The 24,299-nt window shown below is 40.8% G+C and overlaps 1 protein-coding gene across 1 annotated transcript in view; it reads left to right on the forward strand.

The window, feature by feature from the left end:
* Nucleotides 1-7,214, forward strand: part of LOC121549123 (prolyl endopeptidase) — a 44,185-nt gene extending 36,971 nt beyond the window's left edge. The window contains exons 12-15 of the mRNA XM_041860977.2: nucleotides 4,159-4,253; nucleotides 4,377-4,508; nucleotides 4,742-4,898; nucleotides 5,879-7,214. Of these exons, the coding sequence (XP_041716911.1) occupies nucleotides 4,159-4,253; nucleotides 4,377-4,508; nucleotides 4,742-4,898; nucleotides 5,879-6,173 (679 nt within the window). The 3' untranslated portion in view covers nucleotides 6,174-7,214. The remainder of the gene's footprint in view (nucleotides 1-4,158; nucleotides 4,254-4,376; nucleotides 4,509-4,741; nucleotides 4,899-5,878) is intronic.
* Nucleotides 7,215-24,299: the final 17,085 nt, after the last annotated feature.

The following is a 24,299-nucleotide window of genomic DNA, read 5'->3' on the forward strand; positions in this document are numbered from 1 at the left end:
CTTCGTTAAGGTGATCACACCAAAATATGTTTAGAAACAATTGATAAAATATGTAATTTGGCCTTTATTACTATATTCCTTAGAAATGCATTGAATAACACATTCATAAATGTAAACAGTTCCCCAAAAAATCAATAAGGTTTTAAAGTGTCTGTCCTATATCTAGGAGTGATATATGACCAAGCACCTCTTTTCGGTCTCATGTAGCAACATTTGAAATGATGGCCTCTGCATGCCTCTGGAGGCTCCGCAATTACGTCACACCCTCCATACGGAGCCTCCGACCACATTTTCAGATCAAGCATAAACTGGCTTTAAGTGTCCACAGCAGCAGAGCCAATAAAATACAGAATTTGAAGAACAAACATCATTGTGGCAATTCATATCTTACAAGTCATATTTACAGTTTACTGCATCTCAAGATAAGAGGTTTAATGTTAAAAAAAGGTTATCTTACTTAGAAAATAGTCCTGATCATATAGTCCTAGACGATATCAGAAACTAACACACTGAAATCATACATTTTCAGTCATTTTAATTGCAAAGTCAAGTCTTTCTATCAATACCACAACTAAAGTTGTGAAATTATTCAATAATTTAGCTGTATATTTCAGTTGGGATCAAGGCATTAGAATGTACCAGAGGCCACCAAATTAGAGCTCGTTCAAATTAGAGCAATTTCTTCCTCCGGACCCACCCAGCCTAGAACTCCCTGGTTGGCTACTTTTTCTATTTGGCTGGCATACTGGTAGCTACAGGTACAACCACAAGTCATACTGCTAACTACAGGTAAAACACAAGTCATACTGCTAACTACAGGTAAAACCACCAAGTCATACTGGATCTATTACCCAATTTGTCTATATTCACTTAAAGTTGCTACATTTACCAATTTAGCTAGATCTCTATTTCTTCTTTTGATTGCCTCATGAAGTAATGTTCCTTTACTTAGTGCTGAGCGATTAGTGCTTTTTGAGGTCGGTTCGGTTTTGGTTAGATTTTTATTTATTTATATAATCACGGTTTTCAAAGTAAAAAGGCATACTTTTATGACTGCTGAAAACCAACTATCAATCACTTAGATCATGTATTTTCAGGTAGAGATACCTCACGAAGCAACAGCTGCTCTCTATCCCGTCACGATCGCTCATTAATAATAATAATAATAATAATAATAATAATAATAATAATAATAATAATTAGTCATTTAGCAGACGCTCTTATCCAGAGCGACTTACAGGAGCAATTAGGGTTAAGTGCCTTGCTCAAGGGCACATCGACAGATTTTTCACCTAGTCGGTTCGGGGATTAGAACCAGCGACCTTTCGGTTACTGGCACAACGCTCTTAACCACTAAGCTACCTGCCGCCCGATTTGGATTATTTTGTTAAATATTAAATGCATTTTGCATTACAGTTGAAGTCGGAAGTTTACATACAGTTAGGTTGGAGTCATTAAAACTCATTTTTCAACCACTCCACAAATGTCTTGTTAACAAACTATAGTTTTGGCAAGTCTGTTAGGACATCTACTTTGTGCATGACACAAGTAATTTTTCCAACAATTGTTTACAGACAGATTATTCACTGTATCACAATTCCAGTGGGTCAGAAGTTTACATGCACTAAGTTGACTGTGCCTTTAAACAGCTTGGAAAATTCCAGAAAATGATGTCATGGCTTTAGAAGCTTCTGATAGGCTAATTGACATAATTTGAGTCAATTGGAGGTGTACCTGTGGATGTATTTCAAGGCCTACCTTCAAACTCAGTGCCTCTTTGCTTGACATCATGGGAAAATGAAAAGAAATCAGCCAAGACTTCAGAAAAAGAATTTGTAGACCTCCAAAAGTCTGGTTCATCCTTGGGAGCAATTTCCAAACGCCTGAAGGTACCACGTTTATCTGTACAAACAATACTACGCAAGTATAAACACCATAGGACCACGCAGCCGTCATAACGCTCAGGAAGGAGATGCGTTCTGTCTCCTAGAGATGAACGTGCGAAAAGTGAAAATCAATCCCAGAACAACAGCAAAGGACCTTGTGAAGATGCTGGAGGAAACGGGTACAAAAGTATCTATATCCACAGTAAAACAAGTCCTATATCGACATAACCTGAAAGGCCGCTCAGCAAGGAAGAAACCACTGCTCCAAAACCGCCATAAAAAAGCCAGACTACGGTTTGCAACTGCACATGGGGACAAAGATCGTACTTTTGGAGAAATGTCCTCTGGTCTGATGAAAAAAAAAATAGAACTGTTTGCCCATAATGACCATCGTTATGTTTGTAGGAAAAAGGGGGACGCTTGCAAGCCGAAGAACACCATCCCAACCGTGAAGCACGGGGGTGGCAGCATCATGTTGTGGGGGTGCTTTGCTGCAGGAGGGACTAGTGCACTTCACAAAATAGATGGCATCATGAGGAAGGAAAATGATGTGGATATATTGAAGCAACATCTCAAGACATCATTTACATTTACATCATTTAGCAGACGCTCTTATCCAGAGCGACTTACAAATTGGTACATCAGTCAGGAAGTTAAAGCTTGGTCGCAAATGGGTCTTCCAAATGGACAATGACCCCAAGCATACTTCCAAAGTTGTGGCAAAATGGCTTAAGGACAACAAAGTCAAGGTATTGGAGTGGCCATCACAAAGCCCTGACCTCAATCCTATAGAAAATGTGTGGGCAGAACTGAAAAAGCGTGTGCGAGCAAGGAGGCCTACAAACTTGACTCAGTTACACCAGCTCTGTCAGGAGGAATGGGCCAAAATTCACCCAACTTATTGTGGGAAGCTTGTGGAAGGCTACCCGAAACGTTTGACCCAAGTTAAACAATTTAAAGGCAATGCTACCAAATACTAATTGAGTGTATGTAAACTTCTGACCCACTGGGAATGTGATGAAAGAAATAAAAGCTGAAATAAATCGTTCTCTCTACTATTATTCTGACATCCTAACTGACCTAAGACAGACAGGGATTTTTTTACTAGGATTAAATGTCAGGAATTGTGAAAAACTGAGTTTAAATGAATTTGGCTAAGGTGTATGTAAAAGTCTGACTTCAACTGTATGTGGGTTGAATATTGTAACACAGAAAAAACATGAAAACAGCCCCAGACCATTATTCATCTTCTACTGGACTGCCAGATGGTGAAGCGTGATTCATCACTCCAGAGAACGCGTTTCCACTGCTCCAGAGTCCCAATGGCGGCGAGCTTTACACCATTCCAGCCGACGCTTGGCATTGCACATAGTAATCTTAGGCTTGTGTGCGGCTGCTCGGCCATGGAAACCCATTTCGTGAAGCTCCCCATAAACAGTTCTTTTGCTGACGTTGCTTCCAGAGGCAGTTTTGAACTCTAGTGAGTGTTGCAACTGAGGACAGATTATTTGTACGTGCTACGCACTTCAGCACTCGGTGGTCCCGTTCTGTGAGCTTGTGTGGCCTACCATTTCGCGGCTGAGCTGTTGTTGGTCCTAGACTTTTCCACTTCACAATAACAGCACTTACAGTTGACCGGGGCAGCTCTAGCAGGGCAGAAATTTGACGAACTGACTTGTTGGAAAGGGGGCATCCTATGACGGTGCCGCGTTGAAAGTCACTGAGCTCTTCAGTAAGGCCATTCTAATGCCAATGTTTGCATGGCTGTGTGCTCGGTTTTATACACCTGTCAGCAACGGGTGTGGCTGAAATAGCCGAATCCACTAATTTGAAGGGGTGTCCACATACTTTTGTATATATAGTGTACCTCGCGAAGCAACAGCTGCTCTCTTTATCCCCCCACGATCGCGCATTCTGGATTATGGTCATTGTAGTTAATTACCACATTTTATATGCTGAACTATGTCAAATATTGGCCTGTTGGAAACTACAACTCCCTACTACATCGCACAGTTCAGGCTGGAACTGATATATCTAGAGAAACCATGCAATGTGCGCATTGAGCTCACAGAAAAAAAGGGTTAATCTCTCAGCACTACCTTGACTACTATAGATATATCGTTGATATTTAAGGTAACATTATTTGCAGGCGATAGTTACATTTAGCTCCTTTTTGAAGGACTAACATATCTTGGCCCTTCTACACAATGCTTTCTATCTACCTTGACTTGTTTAGACAGAGTAACAGGATGTTAAATGTTGTTTTTTCCAGTGTGTCACGGCTGATCTTTGTCCGACACATGGGAGGAGTCCTGGCGGTAGCCAACATCAGAGGAGGAGGGGAGTATGGAGAGACCTGGCACAAAGGTAACAGACACAGGTTGCCAGTCACTTGAGAGGAGAGGACTCCTGTTATAGATTCTGATTCCTAAACTTTACACACACACACACACTCTCACCCGCTCTGTCCCTGTGTGTGTGTTTCTTCAGCGGGCATGCTGGCCAACAAGCAGAACTGCTTCACGGACTTCCAGTGTGCAGCAGAGTACCTCATCAAGGAGGGCTACTCATCCCCCTCCAAACTCACCATCAACGGAGGCTCCAACGGGGGCCTGCTCGTAGGTAGGGCCCGCAATGATGACATCACTATTGTTTGTTGTTGATGCTTTTAGTCAGTGAGCTCACACCCAGTCTGAAAACCAACCCTAGCACTGCCCTAACCTAACACAGTTTTGTTGACATCCTCCTCACCTGGATATCTGTATGTGTGTGTGTCTCTTGCTGCCTGCTAACCTTTTTGGTGTGTCCAACTTCTCACCTGTGTGTGTGTCTGTCCATCCCTCTCCGTCCCCCAGCGGCGTGTGTGAACCAGCGGCCGGAGCTGTTTGGCTGTGCCGTGGCCCAGGTGGGCGTCATGGACATGCTCAAGTTCCACAAGTTCACTATCGGCCACGCCTGGACCACCGACTTCGGCTGCTGCGATGTCAAGGAACAGTTTGATTGGCTCATCAAGTGAGTGCTCCTCCTTGGTCAAAACCATTCATCTTGGGGCAACAGGGGAAGCGGGTTTGCAAAATGCTATCATATCATGCAATTATACCGTTTATAAATTGGTCAGATATACACTGAGTAAACCAAACATTAGGAACACCTTCGTAATATTGAGTTGCACCCCCCCCTTCCCCTTTGCCTCAGAACAGCCTCAATTTGTCTAGGCATGGACTCTACAAGGTGTCGAAATTGTTCCACAGGGATGGTGGCCCATGTTGACTCCAATACTTCCCACAGTTGTGTCAAGTTGGCTGGATGTCCTTTGGGTGGTGGACCATTCTTAATACAAACGGGAAACTGTTGAGCATGAGAAACCCAGGCAGCATGCAGTTCTTGACACAAACCTTGTGTGCCTGGCACCTACTACCATACCCCGTTCCAAGGCTGAAAAATCCTTCTTTAACCTGTCTCCTCCTCTTCATCTAAACTGATTGAAGTTGATTTAACAAGTGACATCAAAAAGGGATCATAGCTTTCAACTGGTTTGACCAGTTTTCACCAGTCTGTCATGGAAAGAGCAGGTGTACTTAATGTTTTGTATACTCAGTGTATAGTCTCACAATAGGGGTCGTCATGTGTTAGTGTGAAAATGTTTGTGTGCAGTCTGTTACTGTGTCTGTGATGTTAGTTTATCTGGGTGTATTTTAGCCCCAAAAATATAATCAAGCACACTGTATTTTTATGGGTATGATTTTTCCTGATTAATCAGGAACCCCTGCTTTTCTGACATAACCTTCTAATCATACATGATACATCATTGAAATGTACCTTTGGCCAAACCAATCTTATTTTTGTTCAAATGTTTTGTTCTGTTCTCATCCCTATTATTTGCCTGCTAATGATGGTGATTCACCCACATGTGGATGTGCATTGACTTTGACCCATGCCGCAATCCTCTTTCCTGTCTCCTAATGTCCCCCTCCTCTCTCCGCTCCGGCCAGATACTCCCCGCTGCACAACATTCACGTTCCCGAGTGCGAGGGCGTCCAGTACCCCTCAGTCCTCCTCCTCACGGGCGACCACGATGACCGCGTTGTCCCCCTGCACTCCCTCAAGTATATCGCCACACTGCAGCACGTGGTGGGCCGCTGGGCGGGCCAGAGTAACCCGCTGTTCATCCACGTGGACACCAAGTCGGGCCACGGTGCCGGCAAGCCCACCAGCAAGGTCATCCAGGAGGTGGCTGACACGTACGCATTCATCGCCCGCTGCCTCAACATCTCCTGGGTTAAATGAGGTGGTGGAAGACCTCCGACACATACGCCTTCATCACCCACTGCCTCGAAATTTCCTGGGTCAAATGAGGTGGTGAAAGACCTATGTCCATGGAGCGCTGTGGTTCTAGTTCCCCCTTCTCTCTTTCTTTGTGGAACTCTCTCTGAAAGTCTCTCTCTTTCTTGTTTCTCTGGTTGTCTTTTTGTATTTATCACAAAGCTTTTATTCAGCTGTTCCCTCCTCTCATCCTCTCTTTCCTTTTATATCTCTGACTTGAGCAGTAATCAATGTCAACACTTTAACCTGTGTTTCTGGTCTGTTTCTCTCCCCCTCTCTCTGTTTCCCAAATCTGTATTAACCACCCCTCATTTTATACATGCTCATCTCCTCTCTTTCTCTTGTCTCTCCCCTCCCTTTCCCTCTCTCCCCACGTGTGCCTGTTTTGGGCATGCGCTCCAGGACAGCAGAAGTATACAGTTAACCCCCTGTCTCCATGCCTCATCCTTCTGTCCCCAGTACCCTACCCCGCAGGGGCCAGCCCCAGCACATACCCACCCTCATAGCTCTTCCTCTTATTTGTTATCCTCTGTATTATATTCCATGTGTATTTTGGCTCTGATCGGAAAACCCTTTGTTCAATGTCGAAAGATAAGTGATACAGGGTTGGACTTATAACACTTAGTTATCAGCCTAGAGGTCAAAGGTCAAGGCTGCACATGTCATCAGTAGGGGGCGTCATAAAATGAAACAGCCCCCAATTGGTGCAACCCCCTACATACTACAATTTTATTTATTTATCATTTGCAGTACATTTGGAAGGCTTTTGCTCAGTAAAATCACTAGGTAAATGATTTTAGAATTTAGGATTAAAACTGTTCTATGGTCAGGGGGAGGGTAATGCAGAAAGAAAGTGTGTCTGCATGTGTGTTTGTGTGAGTCTCCACATATCCTCTCAGACTGATGTTAATTTCTACCTCTTGACATGTGCTGATTGTTTATCAATTAAAGGGATATAAACTAACTGCAATGCCACAACTTCAATAAAAAACATTTTGAACAGTGCTTTTTTTGTCCATTTTGTAACTCTCCTTACCTATTAGGTAGCTGATAAACTCATAGGAGCAGTGCAGTTAAATGCATTTGTCCTGTTTTTCTTTTACACTGAGGTCAAAATAACAATAAGAAATTGTGAAAATGATAATGCCCTTTTTGTATATTATATTATTATTATTGTATAAGAGCTGTTCGAAAAAATCGCCTGGAATTTCAGCCTGTTCAGGGGGGATGTAATTTTGTCCTTCTGCATAATGTCACCCTGCGATCTGATTATAAGAGACCAATTGATGTTCATCATTTATTTCAATATTCCCTCCTAGTTTTGGTGCTTGTCCCGCCCAAAAGCAAGAGAGGTTGTGCAGTATGGCTGCCTTTGCACTGTATTCCATCAAAACAATCACTTTGATTTGAATGTGATTTTTTAAATTCATAACTGTCAGAGAAGTTCAGTCGAACCTCATGTACAGCACACTGCATTAGACTACATTGCAAATCATGCTAGGTACACGTGGATTTGCCAGCAGCTCCTTCAAGCATCGCAAATATCTTGAAATCCATGCAACCATTCATGAAGTGTCTAGATAGTTATTTTTCTAGAATAAGTAAAGGACATGCTTTTCATGGGTTGCATGCTTCGTCACCACATTGTTTTGAACGTTCTCTTGAGGACTGATGCCCAAATGAACGTTCTACTAGCCACTTAATGGCATTCTCTCAGCCGCCATGTGCTGATGATGCAAATCATTAGTAGGAAAACCTTTTGCCATCACTGTGATGTCGCCAGATTGACTAGATGAAGTATAACTTTAGCTAGCTAGTTAAGATTGAAGGTCCGTATTTTGCTAGCTAACGTTAGCATTGTTGTCTAACTTTTCTAGCTATGGCAATTGTTATCTCTCTAAAGTAAATTTGACGATATGATAAGTGATGGCAAAGTTGTTTTCTACTAATTACTTGCCTGCTTCAGCAATGTCATCGTATTTCCAGGCCACTAAAGTGTCTCCTCAGATAATGTTAAATAGATTGCTAGCTACCAGTCTGTGAGCTAACTAATGGTAGCTTGACTGCTGTTCAAGCTGCAGTCACTCAAAACGGACAAAGGTAGCCTACTTTAGGGTTCTCCCCAAAGAATGTACGAGAGGCGCTGTGCCAGTTTGTGGACTGGCTGCACCACTATGTAAAAAATATAATCTAGATTGCAGGAAATGACAGATACAAGTGTTAAAAAATCCTAACCCTATCCCCCCACCTTGTTAAAAAATACTGGGGAGAACCCTGCTACTTGATTTAACTTATATTTTTTATGTTTGTGTATTCTTTGATGACTGTACAAAATTATATTTGTCATTAGGTATTAGCGCTAAAATAAACTGGCTTGTGATTGGATTTGTAGCTACTAGCCTGCCAGCCAGAAGAGAGAGGGTAGCTATTATTATTATTAGCTAGATATCTCATTAGTTGTATGTTTATCTGTGATATGACTCACAAATAGTAAGCCTTCTGGCTGTTGAATGCAATAATTAATGTATAACCCTTAATGCCTTATGATAGATCAAATGATTAATGACATTTCAGGCTGGAGGTCTAGCTAGTTTGACTTTGCTACAGGGCATACATTATATTATTTCAGTTATGGACTATCAGATATGAAATTGTTTTCTCAAATGTGAGAGTGAAAAATTTAGGATTATAAAATATAACTTTGTCACCTTGCCAACAGGTTGATAACTTGTAACTACACAATTCCCTTCTATTCATGATCCCCTTATGTGCTAAAGGATCATCGCTGAGGAATGCCTGCAGGATGAGGAGGACCATGAGGTCATGGACTTCTTGGTAGAAGATGCTTTTGATGACGAGCTACTTGGTGAAGACTAGGACGAAGAGGATGAACATGGACTGGCAGAGAAGCAGCTGAAATGGTTCCCCCACAACCCTCCTAGGTTGATGCTGGTGGTGGCTGCTGTATATACCGAGCTGGTGGTGCAGGTCGTAGAAATTCTATAGCCTGGTCCTAGATCTGTTTACGCTGTCTTGCTAACTCCTAATGTATGATAGTTGTCATGCCGTTACCATAGCAGTTGGCTTGGCTATACATAGGAGTTGGCTGTATAGCACAAACGGATCAAAGGACAAGATAACATTTGGCTGATTGTCAGAACAGAAAGAGTGAAGCTTCAATGTACAGTGGGGAAAAAATGTATTTAGTCAGCCACCAATTGTGCAAGTTCTCCCACTTAAAAAGATGAGAGAGGCCTGTAATTTTCATCATAGGTACACGTCAACTATGACAGACAAATTGAGAAAAAAAATCCAGAAAATCACATTGTAGGATTTTTAATGAATTTATTTGCAAATTATGGTGGAAAATAAGTATTTGGTCACCTACAAACAAGCAAGATTTCTGGCTCTCACAGACCTGTAACTTCTTCTTTAAGAGGCTCCTCTGTCCTCCACTTGTTACCTGTATTAATGGCACCTGTTTGAACTTGTTATCAGTATAAAAGACACCTGTCCACAACCTCAAACAGTCACACTCCAAACTCCACTATGGCCAAGACCAAAGAGCTGTCAAAGGACACCAGAAACAAAATTGTAGACCTGCACCAGGCTGGGAAGACTGAATCTGCAATAGGTAAGCAGCTTGGTTTGAAGAAATCAACTGTGGGAGCAATTATTAGGAAATGGAAGACATACAAGACCACTGATAATCTCCCTCGATCTGGGGCTCCACGCAAGATCTCACCCCGTGGGGTCAAAATGATCACAAGAACGGTGAGCAAAAATCCCAGAACCACACGGGGGACCTAGTGAATGACCTGCAGAGAGCTGGGACCAAAGTAACAAAGCCTACCATCAGTAACACACTACGCCGCCAGGGACTCAAATCCTGCAGTGCCAGACGTGTCCCCAGCTTAAGCCAGTACATGTCCAGGCCCGTCTGAAGTTTGCTAGAGTGCATTTGGATGATCCAGAAGAGGATTGGGAGAATGTCATATGGTCAAATGAAACCAAAATATAACTTTTTGGTAAAACTCAACTCGTCGTGTTTGGAGGACAAAGAATGCTGAGTTGCATCCAAAGAACACCATACCTACTGTGAAGCATGGGGGTGGAAACATCATGCTTTGGGGCTGTTTTTCTGCAAAGGGACCAGGACGACTGATCTGTGTAAAGGAAAGAATGAATGGGGCCATGTATCGTGAGATTTTGAGTGAAAACCTCTTTCCATCAGCAAGGGCATTGAAGATGGAACGTGGCTGGGTCTTTCAGCATGACAATGATCCCAAACACACCGCCCGGGCAACGAAGGAGTGGCTTCATAAGAAGCATTTCAAGGTCCTGGAGTGGCCTAGCCAGTCTCCAGATCTCAACCCCATAGAAAATCTTTGGAGGGAGTTGAAAGTCTGTGTTGCCCAGCGACAGCCCCAAAACATCACTGCTCTAGAGGAGATCTGCATGGAGGAATGGGCCAAAATACCAGCAACAGTGTGTGAAAACCTTGTGAAGACTTACAGAAAACGTTTGACCTGTGTCATTGCCAACAAAGGGTATATAACAAAGTATTGAGAAACTTTTGTTATTGACCAAATACTTATTTTCCACCATAATTTGCAAATAAATTCATTAAAAATCCTACAATGTGATCTTCTGGTTTTTTTTTTCTCATTTTGTCTGTCATAGTTGACGTGTACCTATGATGAAAATTACAGGCCTCTCTCATCTTTTTAAGTGGGAGAACTTGCACAATTGTTGGCTGACTAAATACTTTTTTCCCCACTGTACTTGAGAACTACTATAGAAGTTGTTGGCTTTATTACAGGAAATATAGAAAAGAGAATATGACGTGGTTTGCCTGTGTGGCACCTGAATGCAAGGGCAAGAGGTTGTGTATGATAGTGATGTAACTTGCACTTTGTTTTCAGGTTTAAATGAGAATGTATTCCCCAAACTGTATTCTTTCAATAAAGTTGTTTCAATAATATTATATTACTTGTGTATGTCTTTCCTTATCATATGTAAGACACAATGCTTTCTGTAATTTGTTTTGGTGCAGATACAGTGCCGTCATAAAGTATTCACATCCCTTGACTTTTTCCAGATTTTGTTGTGTTACAGCCTGAATTTTAAATGGATTAAATAGAGATTTTGTTTCACTGGCCTATAGACAACACCCCATAATGTAAAAGTGGAATTATGTTTTTAGACATTTTTACAAATTAATACAAAATTAAAAGCTGAAATAGCTTGAGTCAATAAGTATTCAATCCCTTTTGTTATGGCAAGCCTAAAGTTCAGGAGTAAAAATGTGCTTAACAAGTCACATAATAAGTTGCATGAACTCACTCTGTGTGCAATAATAGTGTTTAACATGATTTTTGAATGACTACCTCATCTCTGTACCCCACACATACAGTTATCTGTAAGGTCCCTCAGTCGAGCAGTGAATTTCAAACACAGATTCAACCATAAAGACCAGGGAAGCTTTCCAATGCCTTGCAAAGAAGGGCACCTATTGGTAGACGGGTAAAAAAAAACAGACATAAAATATACCTTTGAGAATGGTGAAGTTATCAATTACACTTTGGATGGTATATCAATACACCCAGTCACTACAAAGATACAGTTGTCCTTCCTAACTCAGTTGCCAGAGAGGAAGGAAACCACTCAGGGATTTCCCCATGAGGTCAATGGTGACTTTAAAACAGTTACAACATTGTAGTTACTCCACAATACTAACCTAAATGACAGAGTTATTTTGTAAGGATCGGAATAGAAATACCTTTTACTGTGAAGGAGTTATATCTTCCAGATCTTGAGTTGTAAAACAGTAACATGAAAATATACTTACATGGCCTGATTTTGACTTTCATTATGACCTTGTTTATGACCCGAGATAGGTTTTATTTACACAAATGGGTCTTTCTATAAATAATGGGGCCAATGTGTGACACTGGGATCAACATTTCAAAATGGTTTGAAGCAAAAATGTTCATGCAAATTGACCCATAACTCCACATATACACCAACATAGGCACTTCATTGTTATTTTCAAGGACCACAATGTTATACAATTGTATAATTTATATAATTGTACATATAGGGTCTAATATAGAACCCCCAAAAAAAAAAAAAACAGCATGAAAAAAAGTGTCAGAAAAGTAGACCATTACCACTTTAAGAAAATTCATTTTTTTAGGCCTTGCCAATGCATTGATATTCTAATTATTATTACATTCTAAAATATGTGAGAATAATGTGGACATTGCCTGACTAAATAGATTGGATGCATGCATGGTATGTGGCTGATGCAGGCACACATAATAAAACCATGAATAACGGTAGCACTAATCTCACAATTTGAATCTCACCATCGCTGTTTTTATCACGAGAAAGTGACCAAAAACAAGGTTCCTTTTTTAATGGAAGGATTTGTATGGAAAGCCAAGTTGAAGCCAACATTAGATGTTCTCGTCCTCATACTGTAATAACCGCACGTGGTTTTACCACAACAGAGTAGCACAACACCCTTCAATTGAAGCAGCGAGAAACAAACGAAAGTGGTCACGTCTCTCACAAAAACTGATCAAAAACGAAATCACGGGTAATTATAAGGGAGCAGGAGAACTTATAAATTGGCTACAATAAGGACTTTTCAAACACCAAATTGAGGAAAGGCCTATTCCAGTACTTGAATTCCTGAGCTCCAAATTCAAATTCAAGTAGGCTACTTCAAGCCCTGTGTACTGTTTAAAATTGCTGGTGTAACATGGAAAACAAAATGTATTTGTCATGTTATTTCATTACCAGATCATATTGTGAATAAGCCCACTAGGCTATGTAATGTGTTGTCATTATATCCAGAATAATTAATAGGAATAGCATTGGGTGTCGCGCAGGAGTCTATACACAATTGCACACCAAGACACAACTGTCTTCAATGCGTAACGAGGCACAAAAACATATGAAAGCATGAACACATTACCTTGATGCTTTCCCTGTTAAATCTAACAAGACCTTGCTGTAAATCAAGCAGACAACAGATAATCAACAGGCACAACTGTTTTCACCGGGGTAACGAATGAGACACCAAAATATTCAGGATATTCCTCACAAAACAGCTTTTTTCCAGCACTTGGGCTGTTGTTGCATTGCATGCGGTATCATGACAGCTGTTTTTCACTTGACTGTCATTCAGAAAATTCCTTCCTAGATCAGATGATGATGCTAAAGGGGACAAAACGATAAAATAGAATGTGTTGATACTGAAGATTATACCATGGGCTATTGTGTCTCAGAGGCCTAACACAGAAAGTAATACTAAGTATACTTATTATTGCTTACTGTGTTTGGCTTCAGATGCAGAGGTCTATAGTCTGCCCTGTAGATAATAGACCGTTTTAATGGAACGCAAGCATGCATTCTAAATAATTGTGGGAACCCTGACTACTTCCTCTCTGAAAACTTGTGGTTATGCTAGCTTGCTACACTTCCCACAAAGCAAGTAAAATTAATCTGACCAGCTTTGGTTCTTGCTGTTCTGTTCTTGGTTGTGGCTTGTGGGCCGGCACAAATGCCTTATAATCAAATATTAAAATGTTTAGATTTGTGTTGTGGGATCACTGGACATTTTATTTCTACCTGTTGCATGTGCTGAAGAGCAAGTGGCTAATTTTCTCTCCCATGCTTTGTTGCAGTGTTCCCTTGGAACTTGGGATAGATGTGTTCAGCCAGAAACTTAGAGGGATCTGTGGTGTGGCACCGATGCCAGGATAAGGTGACTAAGGAGGCAGTTGAAATCGGCGAGGGGGCTGCATCTTTTGGGGTTCTTGCATTGGAATTATATTGAATTCTGCTTATATAATCACGCTATACCACAATAAACATAAAGTTCAAATGCTGAGACTGCTTTTGAAATCTGTAGCCTATCTCTGCTGCGCTGTATCAGCACAATGGACAGCGCCCTACAGTTAGGCCATTTTGGTAATGAATATAGGCTACAAGATAGATAGGCTGTTTGTAATAGGTGAATTGCACTATGTGAATGCAGCCATACACACAGCTGTCTTACCAAAATAATTCACACTAAATACTGAAAGTACTAGCCTAGGTATTCATGCCTGCAAACAAAAATACTGAATAGCAGTTTGGCTTAGAATACCGAAACAACTGTGAATGTGAACGAATGCGAACAGAACAAAACAGTGGTACCAAGTAGTAGGCCTAGTAAACAAAATATCAGCTCGATAAAGGCATGACACAATCTATATTTAGGCTAGTTATATTAACAGTAAACAAACACAGTAAACAAAAGGCAAATGGAGATCAAAATAACCAAAACATAACCTACAGCCTAACACAGTGAGATGCAGTCATACATAGCTGTCTTGCCAAATAAATAGGCTGCTGAGGGGAGGACGGCTCATAATAATGGTTGGAACGGAGCTAATGGAATTGCATCAAACCATGTGTATTTGATACCATTCCACTGATTCCACTCCAGCCATTACCACGAGCACGTCCTCCCCAATTAAGGTGCCACCAACCTCCCGTGGCCTATACAGGCCCGCTTCAAAATGGAAAACATGCACCTCGCTCGTGAGTTCAGCAACACATTGTGATATGGCACAATACACTTCTGTGAATCAAATTCGACCCACGTAATCAATTAAGCAATGCCAGCGTACCATAAACACGTTTCCAATATGTACTGTTCCATTAACAGCAACAAAAACCAATAGGCTACCAAGAAAACCATAATAGAATGTATCTATTTCTATGATAAAACATACTGATATGTAGCTATACCCAGGGGCGTCATTTAGGTTCTTGCATTGGAATTATATTGAATTCTGCTTATATCATCACCCTGATCTGCCACACATGCTATACCACAATAAACATAAACATTTTAAAAAATGCTTTTGACCAAGAAGTGACAGGTAAAATGGCACGAAATCTCGCTGTGCTTTATCAACACCATGGACAGCGCCCTACACACTAAAGCAAGATTTTGATAAAAATCAACCAGATGGATGATTTTAAATATGTTATTGGGCCATAAACAGATATGGCTCATTAACCTTTACGGACCAAATAATTATGATCCACACTTCTTTGACAATATATAAAATAAATTATCAACCCTGCAAGCAATACAATACTCCATCCTTTTTACGCTGCTGCTACTCTGTTAATTATTTATGCATAGTCACTTTAACTCTACCCACATGTACATATTACCTCAACTACCTCAACTAGCCGGTGCCCCCGCACATTGACTCTGCAACGGTAACCCCCTGTATATATAGCCTCCCTACTGTCACTTTATTTTACTTCTGCTCTTTTTTTTTTCTCAACACTTTTTTTTGTTGTTGTTTTAATTTTACTTTTTTTGTTTAAAATAAATGCACTGTTGGTTAAGGGCTGTAAGTAAGCATTTCACTGTAATGTCTGCACCTGTTGTATTCGGCGCATGTGACCAATAACATTTGATTTGATTTTGATTTGATATTATGGTGGGAGATTACAATACTGTTTTAAATAGGTCAATGGACCGTAAAGGAAATCACACTACAAACTATCACCCTCATGCTCTTAAGGAAATCATGAATATATTAGAACTAGTAGATATATGGAGGCTTAAATATCCTGACCTAGTGAGATATACATGGCGGAGACTCAATCAAGCTAGTCATCTTAACTTATTTCTTATGTCATTCTCGTTGGCACCAAAAGTTAAAAAGGTGTTGATAGGGGACAGAATGCAGTCGGACCATCATATAATTGGCATATTCATTACTCTTACTGAATTTTCACGTGGGCGAGGATATTGGAAATTTTATCAAAGCCTATTGGATGATAACTTGTTTTTAACTAGGACATAGGAATTGATAACTGATTTTTTCCCGACATAACATACAGTGGGGGAAAAAAGTATTTAGTCAGCCACCAATTGTGCAAGTTCTCCCACTTAAAAAGATGAGAGAGGCCTGTAATTTTCATCATAGGTACACGTCAACTATGACAGACAAAATGAGAAAAAAATATCCAGAAAATCACATTGTAGGATTTTTTATGAATTTATTTGCAAATTATGGTGGAAAATAAGTATTTGGTCAATAACAAAAGTTTCTCAATACTTTGCTATATACCCTTTGTTGGCAATGACACAGGTCAAACGTTTTCTGTAAGTCTTCACAAGGTTTTCACACACTGTTGCTGGTATTTTGGCCCATTCCTCCATGCAGATCTCCTCTAGAGCAGTGATGTTTTGGGGCTGTCGCTGGGCAACACAGACTTTCAACTCCCTCCAAAGATTTTCTATGGGGTTGAGATCTGGAGACTGGCTAGGCCACTCCAGGACCTTGAAATGCTTCTTACGAAGCCACTCCTTCGTTGCCCGGGCGGTGTGTTTGGGATCATTGTCATGCTGAAAGACCCAGCCACGTTTCATCTTCAATGCCTTTGCTGATGGAAGGAGGTTTTCACTCAAAATCTCACGATACATGGCCCCATTCATTCTTTCCTTTACACGGATCAGTCGTCCTGGCCCCTTTGCATAAAAACAGCCCCAAAGCATGATGTTTCCACCCCCATGCTTCACAGTAGGTATGGGGTTCTTTGGATGCAACTCAGCATTCTTTGTCCTCCAAACACGACGAGTTGAGTTTTTACCAAAAAGTTATATTTTGGTTTCATTTGACCATATGACATTCTCCCAATCCTCTTCTGGATCATCCAAATGCACTCTAGCAAACTTCAGACGGGCCTGGACATGTACTGGCTTAAGCTGGGGGACACGTCTGGCACTGCAGGATTTGAGTCCCTGGCGGCGTAGTGTGTTACTGATGGTAGGCTTTGTTACTTTGGTCCCAGCTCTCTGCAGGTCATTCACTAGGTCCCCCCGTGTGGTTCTGGGATTTTTGCTCACCGTTCTTGTGATCATTTTGACCCCACGGGGTGAGATCTTGCGTGGAGCCCCAGATCGAGAGAGATTATCAGTGGTCTTGTATGTCTTCCATTTCCTAATAATTGCTCCCACAGTTGATTTCTTCAAACCAAGCTGCTTACCTATTGCAGATTCAGTCTTCCCAGCCTGGTGCAGGTCTACAATTTTGTTTCTGGTGTCCTTTGACAGCTCTTTGGTCTTGGCCATAGTGGAGTTTGGAGTGTGACTGTTTGAGGTTGTGGACAGGTGTCTTTTATACTGATAACAAGTTCAAACAGGTGCCATTAATACAGGTAACGAGTGGAGGACAGAGGAGCCTCTTAAAGAAGAAGTTACAGGTCTGTGAGAGCCAGAAATCTTGCTTGTTTGTAGGTGACCAAATACTTATTGTCCACCATAATTTGCAAATAAATTCATTAAAAATCCTACAATGTGATTTTCTGGAGAAAAAAAATCTCAATTTGTCTGTCATAGTTGACGTGTACCTATGATGAAATTACAGGCCTCTCTCATCTTTTTAAGTGGGAGAACTTGCACAATTGGTGGCTGACTAAATACTTTTTTCCCCACTGTAGGTACAGCAAATCCCCTTATTGTATGGGACACTTTTAAATGTGCCTTTAGAGGCCATGCAATTCAGTACTCATCTCGAAAACAAAAGCAATTTAGGTCAAAAGAGTCCATACTAACAAAGGAAATAGAAGGTCTAACACAACAGATATATAGCAATAAAAAGTAACAGAGGCTCAGAATAAATTAGAGGAAAAACAAAAAGAAATTGAGAAACTTATTCAAGAAAGATCAAGTGTAATATATTATAAAAATAAAGCAAACTGGATGGAATATGGGGGAAAATGTACAAAATTCTTTTTATATCTTCAACATAGAAATGCTACCAAAAGTAATTTACTGAAACTGGTTAAAAATGACGGAGTCGCTCATGATTCACCAAATTATATTTTGAAGGAGGAAGCAAAGTACTTTAAGCATATGTTTTAGTTTCAGTTCTTATTCATTCTAATCAGACAGTTTTTTTTTTTTTTACATGGGACGATACATTGAAGATAATACAGTGGGGGAAAAGAATTTAGTCAGCCACCAATTGTGCAAGTTCTCCCACTTAAAAAGATGAGAGAGGCCTGTAATTTTCATCATAGGTACACGTCAACTATGACAGACAAATTGAGATTTTTTTTTCCAGAAAATCACATTGTAGGATTTTTAATGAATTTATTTGCAAATTATGGTGGAAAATAAGTATTTGGTCACCTACAAACAAGCAAGATTTCTGGCTCTCACAGACCTGTAACTTCTTCTTTAAGAGGCTCCTCTGTCCTCCACTCGTTACCTGTATTAATGGCACCTGTTTGAACTTGTTATCAGTATAAAATACACCTGTCCACAACCTCAAACAGTCACACTCCAAACTCCACTATGGCCAAGACCAAAGAGCTGTCAAAGGACACCAGAAACAAAAGTGTACACCTTCCCCAGGCTGGGAAGACTGAATCCGCAATAGGTAAGCAGCTTGGTTTGAAGAAATCAACTGTGGGAGCAATTATTAGGAAATGGAAGACATACAAGACCACTGATAATCTCCCTCGATCTGGGCCTCCACGCAAGATCTCACCCCGTGGGGTCAAAATGATCACAAGAACGGTGAGCAAAAATCCCAGAACCACACGGGGGGACCTAGTGAATGACCTGCAGAGAGCTGGGACCAAAGTAACAAAGCCTACCATCAGTAACACACTACGCCGCCAGGGACTCAAATCCTGTAGTGCCAGACGTGTCCCCCTGCTTAAGCCAGTACATGTCCAGGCCCGTCTGAAGTTTGCTAGAGTGCATTTGGATGATCCAGAAGAGGATTGGGAGAATGTCATATGGTCAGATGAAACCAAAATAGAACTTTTTGGTAAAAACTCAACTCGTTGTGTTTGGAGGACAAAGAATGCTGAGTTTCATCCAAAGAACACCATACCTACTGTGAAGCATGGGGGTGGAAACATCATGCTTTGGGGCTGCTTTTCTGCAAAGGGACCAGGACGACTGATCCGTGTAAAGGAAAGAATGAATGGGGCCATGTATCGTGAGATTTTGAGTGAAAACCTCCTTCCATCAGCAAGGGCATTGAAGATGAAACGTGGCTGGGTCTTTCAGCGTGACAATGATCCCAAACACACCGCCCGGGCAACGAAGGAGTGGCTTCGTAAGAAGCATTTCAAGGTCCTGGAGTGGCCTAGCCAGTCTCCAGATCTCAACCCCATAGAAAATCTTTGGAGGGAGTTGAAAGTCCGTGTGCCCAGCGACAGCCCCAAAACATCACTGCTCTAGAGGAGATCTGCATGGAGGAAGGGGCCAAAATACCAGCAACAGTGTGTGAAAACCTTGTGAAGACTTACAGAAAACGTTTGACCTATGTCATTGCCAACAAAGGGTATATAACAAAGTATTGAGAAACTTTTGTTATTGACCAAATACTTATTTTCCACCATAATTTGCAAATAAATTCGTTAAAAATCCTACAATGTGATTTTCTGGAATTTTCTTTCTCATTTTGTCTGTCATAGTTGACGTGTACCTATGATGAAAATTACAGGCCTCTCTCATCTTTTTAAGTGGGAGAACTTGCACTATTGGTGACTGACTAAATACTTTTTTCCCCCACTGTATAAGGCAAGTACAGGAAACAATAGAACACTATGAAAAAGCTGGGAAACCAGGCCTTCTATTCATAGCAGACTTTGAAAAGGCATTTGATAAAGTACGACTGGAGTTTATATATAAATGCCTGGAGCATTTCAATTTTGGAGAATCTCTTATAAAATGGGTTAAAATCATGTATAGTAACCCTAGGTGTAAAATAGTAAATAATGGCTATTTCTCAGAAAGTTTTAAACTGTCAAGAGGAGTAAAACAAGGTTGTCCACTATCGGCATATCTATTTATTATGGCCATCGAAATGTTAGCTATTAAAATCAGATCTAACAATAATATCAAGGGATTAGAAATCCAGGGCTTAAAAACAAAGGTGTCATTGTACTCTGATGATTCATGTTTTCTTTTAAATCCACAACTTGAATCCCTCCACAGCCTCAGAGGATCTAGATACATTTTCTAACCTCTCTGGATTACAACCAAATTATGATACATTTACTATATTACGTATTGGATCACTAAAAAAAATTTAAATTTTACATTACCATGTAGTTTACCAATAAATTGTCTGATGGTGATGTGGATATACTCGGAATACATATCCCAAATGAAATAAATGATCTCACTCCAATACATTTCAATAGAAAGTTAGCAAAAATATAAGATCTTGCTACCATGGAAAGGTAAATACTTGTCTATTTGTGGAAAAATCACCCTGATTAACTTTTTAGTATTATCCTAGTTTACCTATTTGCTTATGGTCTTGCCTACGCCTAGCGAACAGTTTTTTAAATTATATGAGAAAAAAATATTCAATTTTATTTGGAACGGCAAGCCAGACAAAATTAAACAGGCCTATTTATATAATGAATATGAATTCGGAGGACAGAAATTATTAAATATTAAAGCATTAGACCTATCACTAAAAGTTTCAGTCATACAAAAGTTATACTTAAATCCGAACTGGTTCTCTAGCAAATTAGTAAAATTGTCTCACCCCATGTTCAAGAATGGCCTTTTCCCCTTTATTCAGATTACAATCTCTCACTTTCAGTTATTTGAAAAGGAAATAATCTCCCAAATATCACTATTTCTAAAACAAGCCATAGAAAGTTGGTTGCAATTTCAATTTAATCCTCCAGAAACGACAGAACAAATAATGCAACAAATATTGTGGTTAAACTCAAATATACTAATTGATCAAAAGTTGCAACTTCCTTGATGCTTTGTGGAACTTCCTGAGTAATTGATAATTTAATTCTCCCCGAAATCTTCTTGTAAGATCTTCTTCTGTGCTGACTGAACACGTTTGTCAAAGTGGAAATTGAGTCCTCGCATGTAGCTGTGGATGCCCCAAAAGTCAGTCCATGTTTCAGTGCAGGAAGCATGGTCGGCAAAGCGGATAGAAGCCCAGAGAATCATTGCAGGATATCAAGTGGGGTCCATTTGTTCTCATTTGAGCCAGAGCGGGCGATTTCAGTTTGCAAAAACTGTCGAGCGACACTAAGTGAAGCTGGTGGTTGAAACAATGAACATATGGCACTTCTGTTTACTCTGTCCTGCAATATTTTCTGCATGCCTCCCTTTTTACCTGACATGACACTAGCGCCGTCATAACATTGACTAAGTATATTTTCTGTGCCAAGGCCAACTTTTGTTAGCTCAGTAAGAACAAGGTTTGTAAGTGATAAAGCGCCACAGTATTTTGTAGTTGCCATTGGCAGCAACCGATCATACACGTTATTGTTTTCATCCAGGTAACGAGTGACAATGGATATATTTTCACAGTAGGATCCTTGGTCCCATCTACCTTCAGTGTGTACCAAGAGTCTCGAATTTCTATAACTATTTCCTCAGTGACAATCTCACTCATGAGCGCTATGATTTCATTTTTAATGTTGAGTGACGTGTTTGTCGCATTGTGGGGTATGGTGCTAAACACCTTGGCAAGTTCCTTTTCTTTTCAGAGAGTATATTCCATCATAGACAGAACAGGTCCACTGCCACCCTCCCCTTGACTATCCTGTTGCTGGTTTGAAACAGGGTCCACAATCGGCAACAAATACATGCGATTTCTTGCCAGTAGCCCATCATTAACAAATGTTGACACCGATGTTCCCATAGCACTTCAAAGTAGTTTTTCTTTCCACAGTGCAGTGCATTTCAAATGCTCTTTACTTGATGCGTGCCTAGCAAATCCTCTGGTAATATCAATAGTATTCTTCCAGTTAGAATACCCAGCTTGGGTGAAGGCCTTGTCTGCGTTAGCATTGGACCCAACACAGAACTTCCGACATGGGAAACAAAATGCAGCAAACGTGTATTCCAGCCACTCACTTCCTATGAACCAGTTTATATTCTAGGCTAACCTGGGCTGGCTCCTCTGTTCCAAGATCATCAGGAACAGTCGTAGGTGGAGGCGGCTGTGGAGCCATTATCCTGGCAGCGCTTTGGAAAGGTGGGTGGGCTCTGCACGCGGAGCTAGCTGGAGCTCGGCAGCATCGTCACTGCTGGCCTTGGCGGCGGCCTCGGTGGTTTGATGCGGCAGCTTCTCATCGCTCTCCTTCTCCTTTGTTTGGGTACTTTGGCGAAGCCAATTTCTGATATCTATCGTGGCAGATTAGCTGGTTTGAACTAGCTAAATAGGCTAATGCTAATAACACTAATGCTTTTTACAGCTAGCTAGCTAAGAGTGAAGCAGCTTCAACTGTAAACTTATAAATCAGAATCAAATATTACAGGCGGAGACGTATCGTGTTATGCACTTAGCCTAACACAGAGATGAGAAGCGTTTTTTCCCGCTATTTATGGAAACCCAAAGGAGTCATACCTAACCACCCAGTGGCTTTCCATAGCCCCTCTACATACAGTGGCGCGCCCTGTCCATTGTGCTGACAGCGCAGCGGAGATACAGATGTTTTTGCGCCAACTTGTCATTCAATCATTTTAACGTTTTAGCTATTTTTATATAGGAACATAAAACTAAAACTGAGGGGGCTAAAGTTTGAACTGAGGGGGTTAAGCCCACTTTAGCCCCCTCGTGGAGCCGGGCCCATATGGTGCACAGGGACCTGTTTTGCTGTGCTTGTAGTAATGTGGAGCTTACAAGCATTATGCCAGACTTTTTTGGGGCACTGCATTTTTGTTTGCATTTCCAGGTCTTGTGCTTGAGGAGGGGACAATGCAATTAACTCATATAAATGCCTTAGGGGAGAGTGTGGTAAGTTGAGGCATTTTTTACATTCAGCATCACTCCATCAAGGGATATATAGTATTATTTTTTAACAAAGATATCTACATATATTTCAGGATGTTGTGTATCCCTAGAAATCATCAGAATTCATGTAAACATTGCAGTTTTGAAAACATAGCTTGTCCAAAAAAAGTGGTTTCTTGGCACAATTTACCCCGGGTATGGAGTAAGTTGAGCAACGGGACAGGGTAAATTAAAGCCACCTACAAATTTCTGTACTGAATAAAATATTACCACTACCTTTTTAAAACCATGTCTATCTTGATTTCCCAACCACATTTACACAATCACAATCGCTTTTATGTCTTTTAGGCATTTAAAGCATATTTTAACACAGGCTTAACACCTAACAAACACTTTGTACTTTTTCTTAACACAGGCCATGCCCTGTTGTTACTTCATATCGCAGCGACAATGCCTTGCATAACACCTGGGGAGAAAACACTTCAATTTGCTCAACTTGCCATTGGCTCAACCATTTGCTCAACTTATCCCAAGGCAAACATTTTGACTATAATAATAATAATATGCCATTTAGCAGACGCTTTTATCCAAAGCGACTTACAGTCATGCGTGCATACATTTTTGTGTATGGGTGGTCCCGGGGATCGAACCCACTACCTTGGCGTTACAAGCGCCGTGCTCTACCAGCTGAGCTACAGAGGACCACAAATAAATGTTGGACTATATTAGACCACACTACAAGGATACACTTTCATGCTAGTTTTAGAACCTCATATTGAAATGTATAGAGACCCTACCTGATGTAGAAAACAATCTTAAAAGTATCTACTCTACTACGAGATACAAGCATGCATGAAACCTCTAACACAATACATTTATTTGACTTGGTGAAAATTCACTGCTCAAAAAAATGAAGGGAACACTTAAACAACAAAATGTAACTCCAAGTCAATCACACTTCTGTGAAATCAAACTGTCCACTTAGGAAGCAACACTGATTGACAATACATTTCACATGCTGTTGTGCAAATGGAATAGACAACAGGTGGAAATATAGGCAATTAGCAAGACACCCCCAATAAAGAAGTGGTTCTGCAGGTGGTGACCACAGACCACTTCTCAGTTCCTATGCTTCCTGGCTGATGTTTTGGTCACTTTTGAATGCTGGCGGTGCTTTCACTCTAGTGGTAGCATGAGACGGAGTCTACAACCCACACAAGTGGCTCTGGTAGTGCAGCTCATCCAGGATGGCACATCAATGCGA

This window comes from Coregonus clupeaformis, chromosome 33 (genome assembly GCF_020615455.1).
Source record: "Coregonus clupeaformis isolate EN_2021a chromosome 33, ASM2061545v1, whole genome shotgun sequence".
Lineage (NCBI taxonomy): Eukaryota > Metazoa > Chordata > Actinopteri > Salmoniformes > Salmonidae > Coregonus > Coregonus clupeaformis.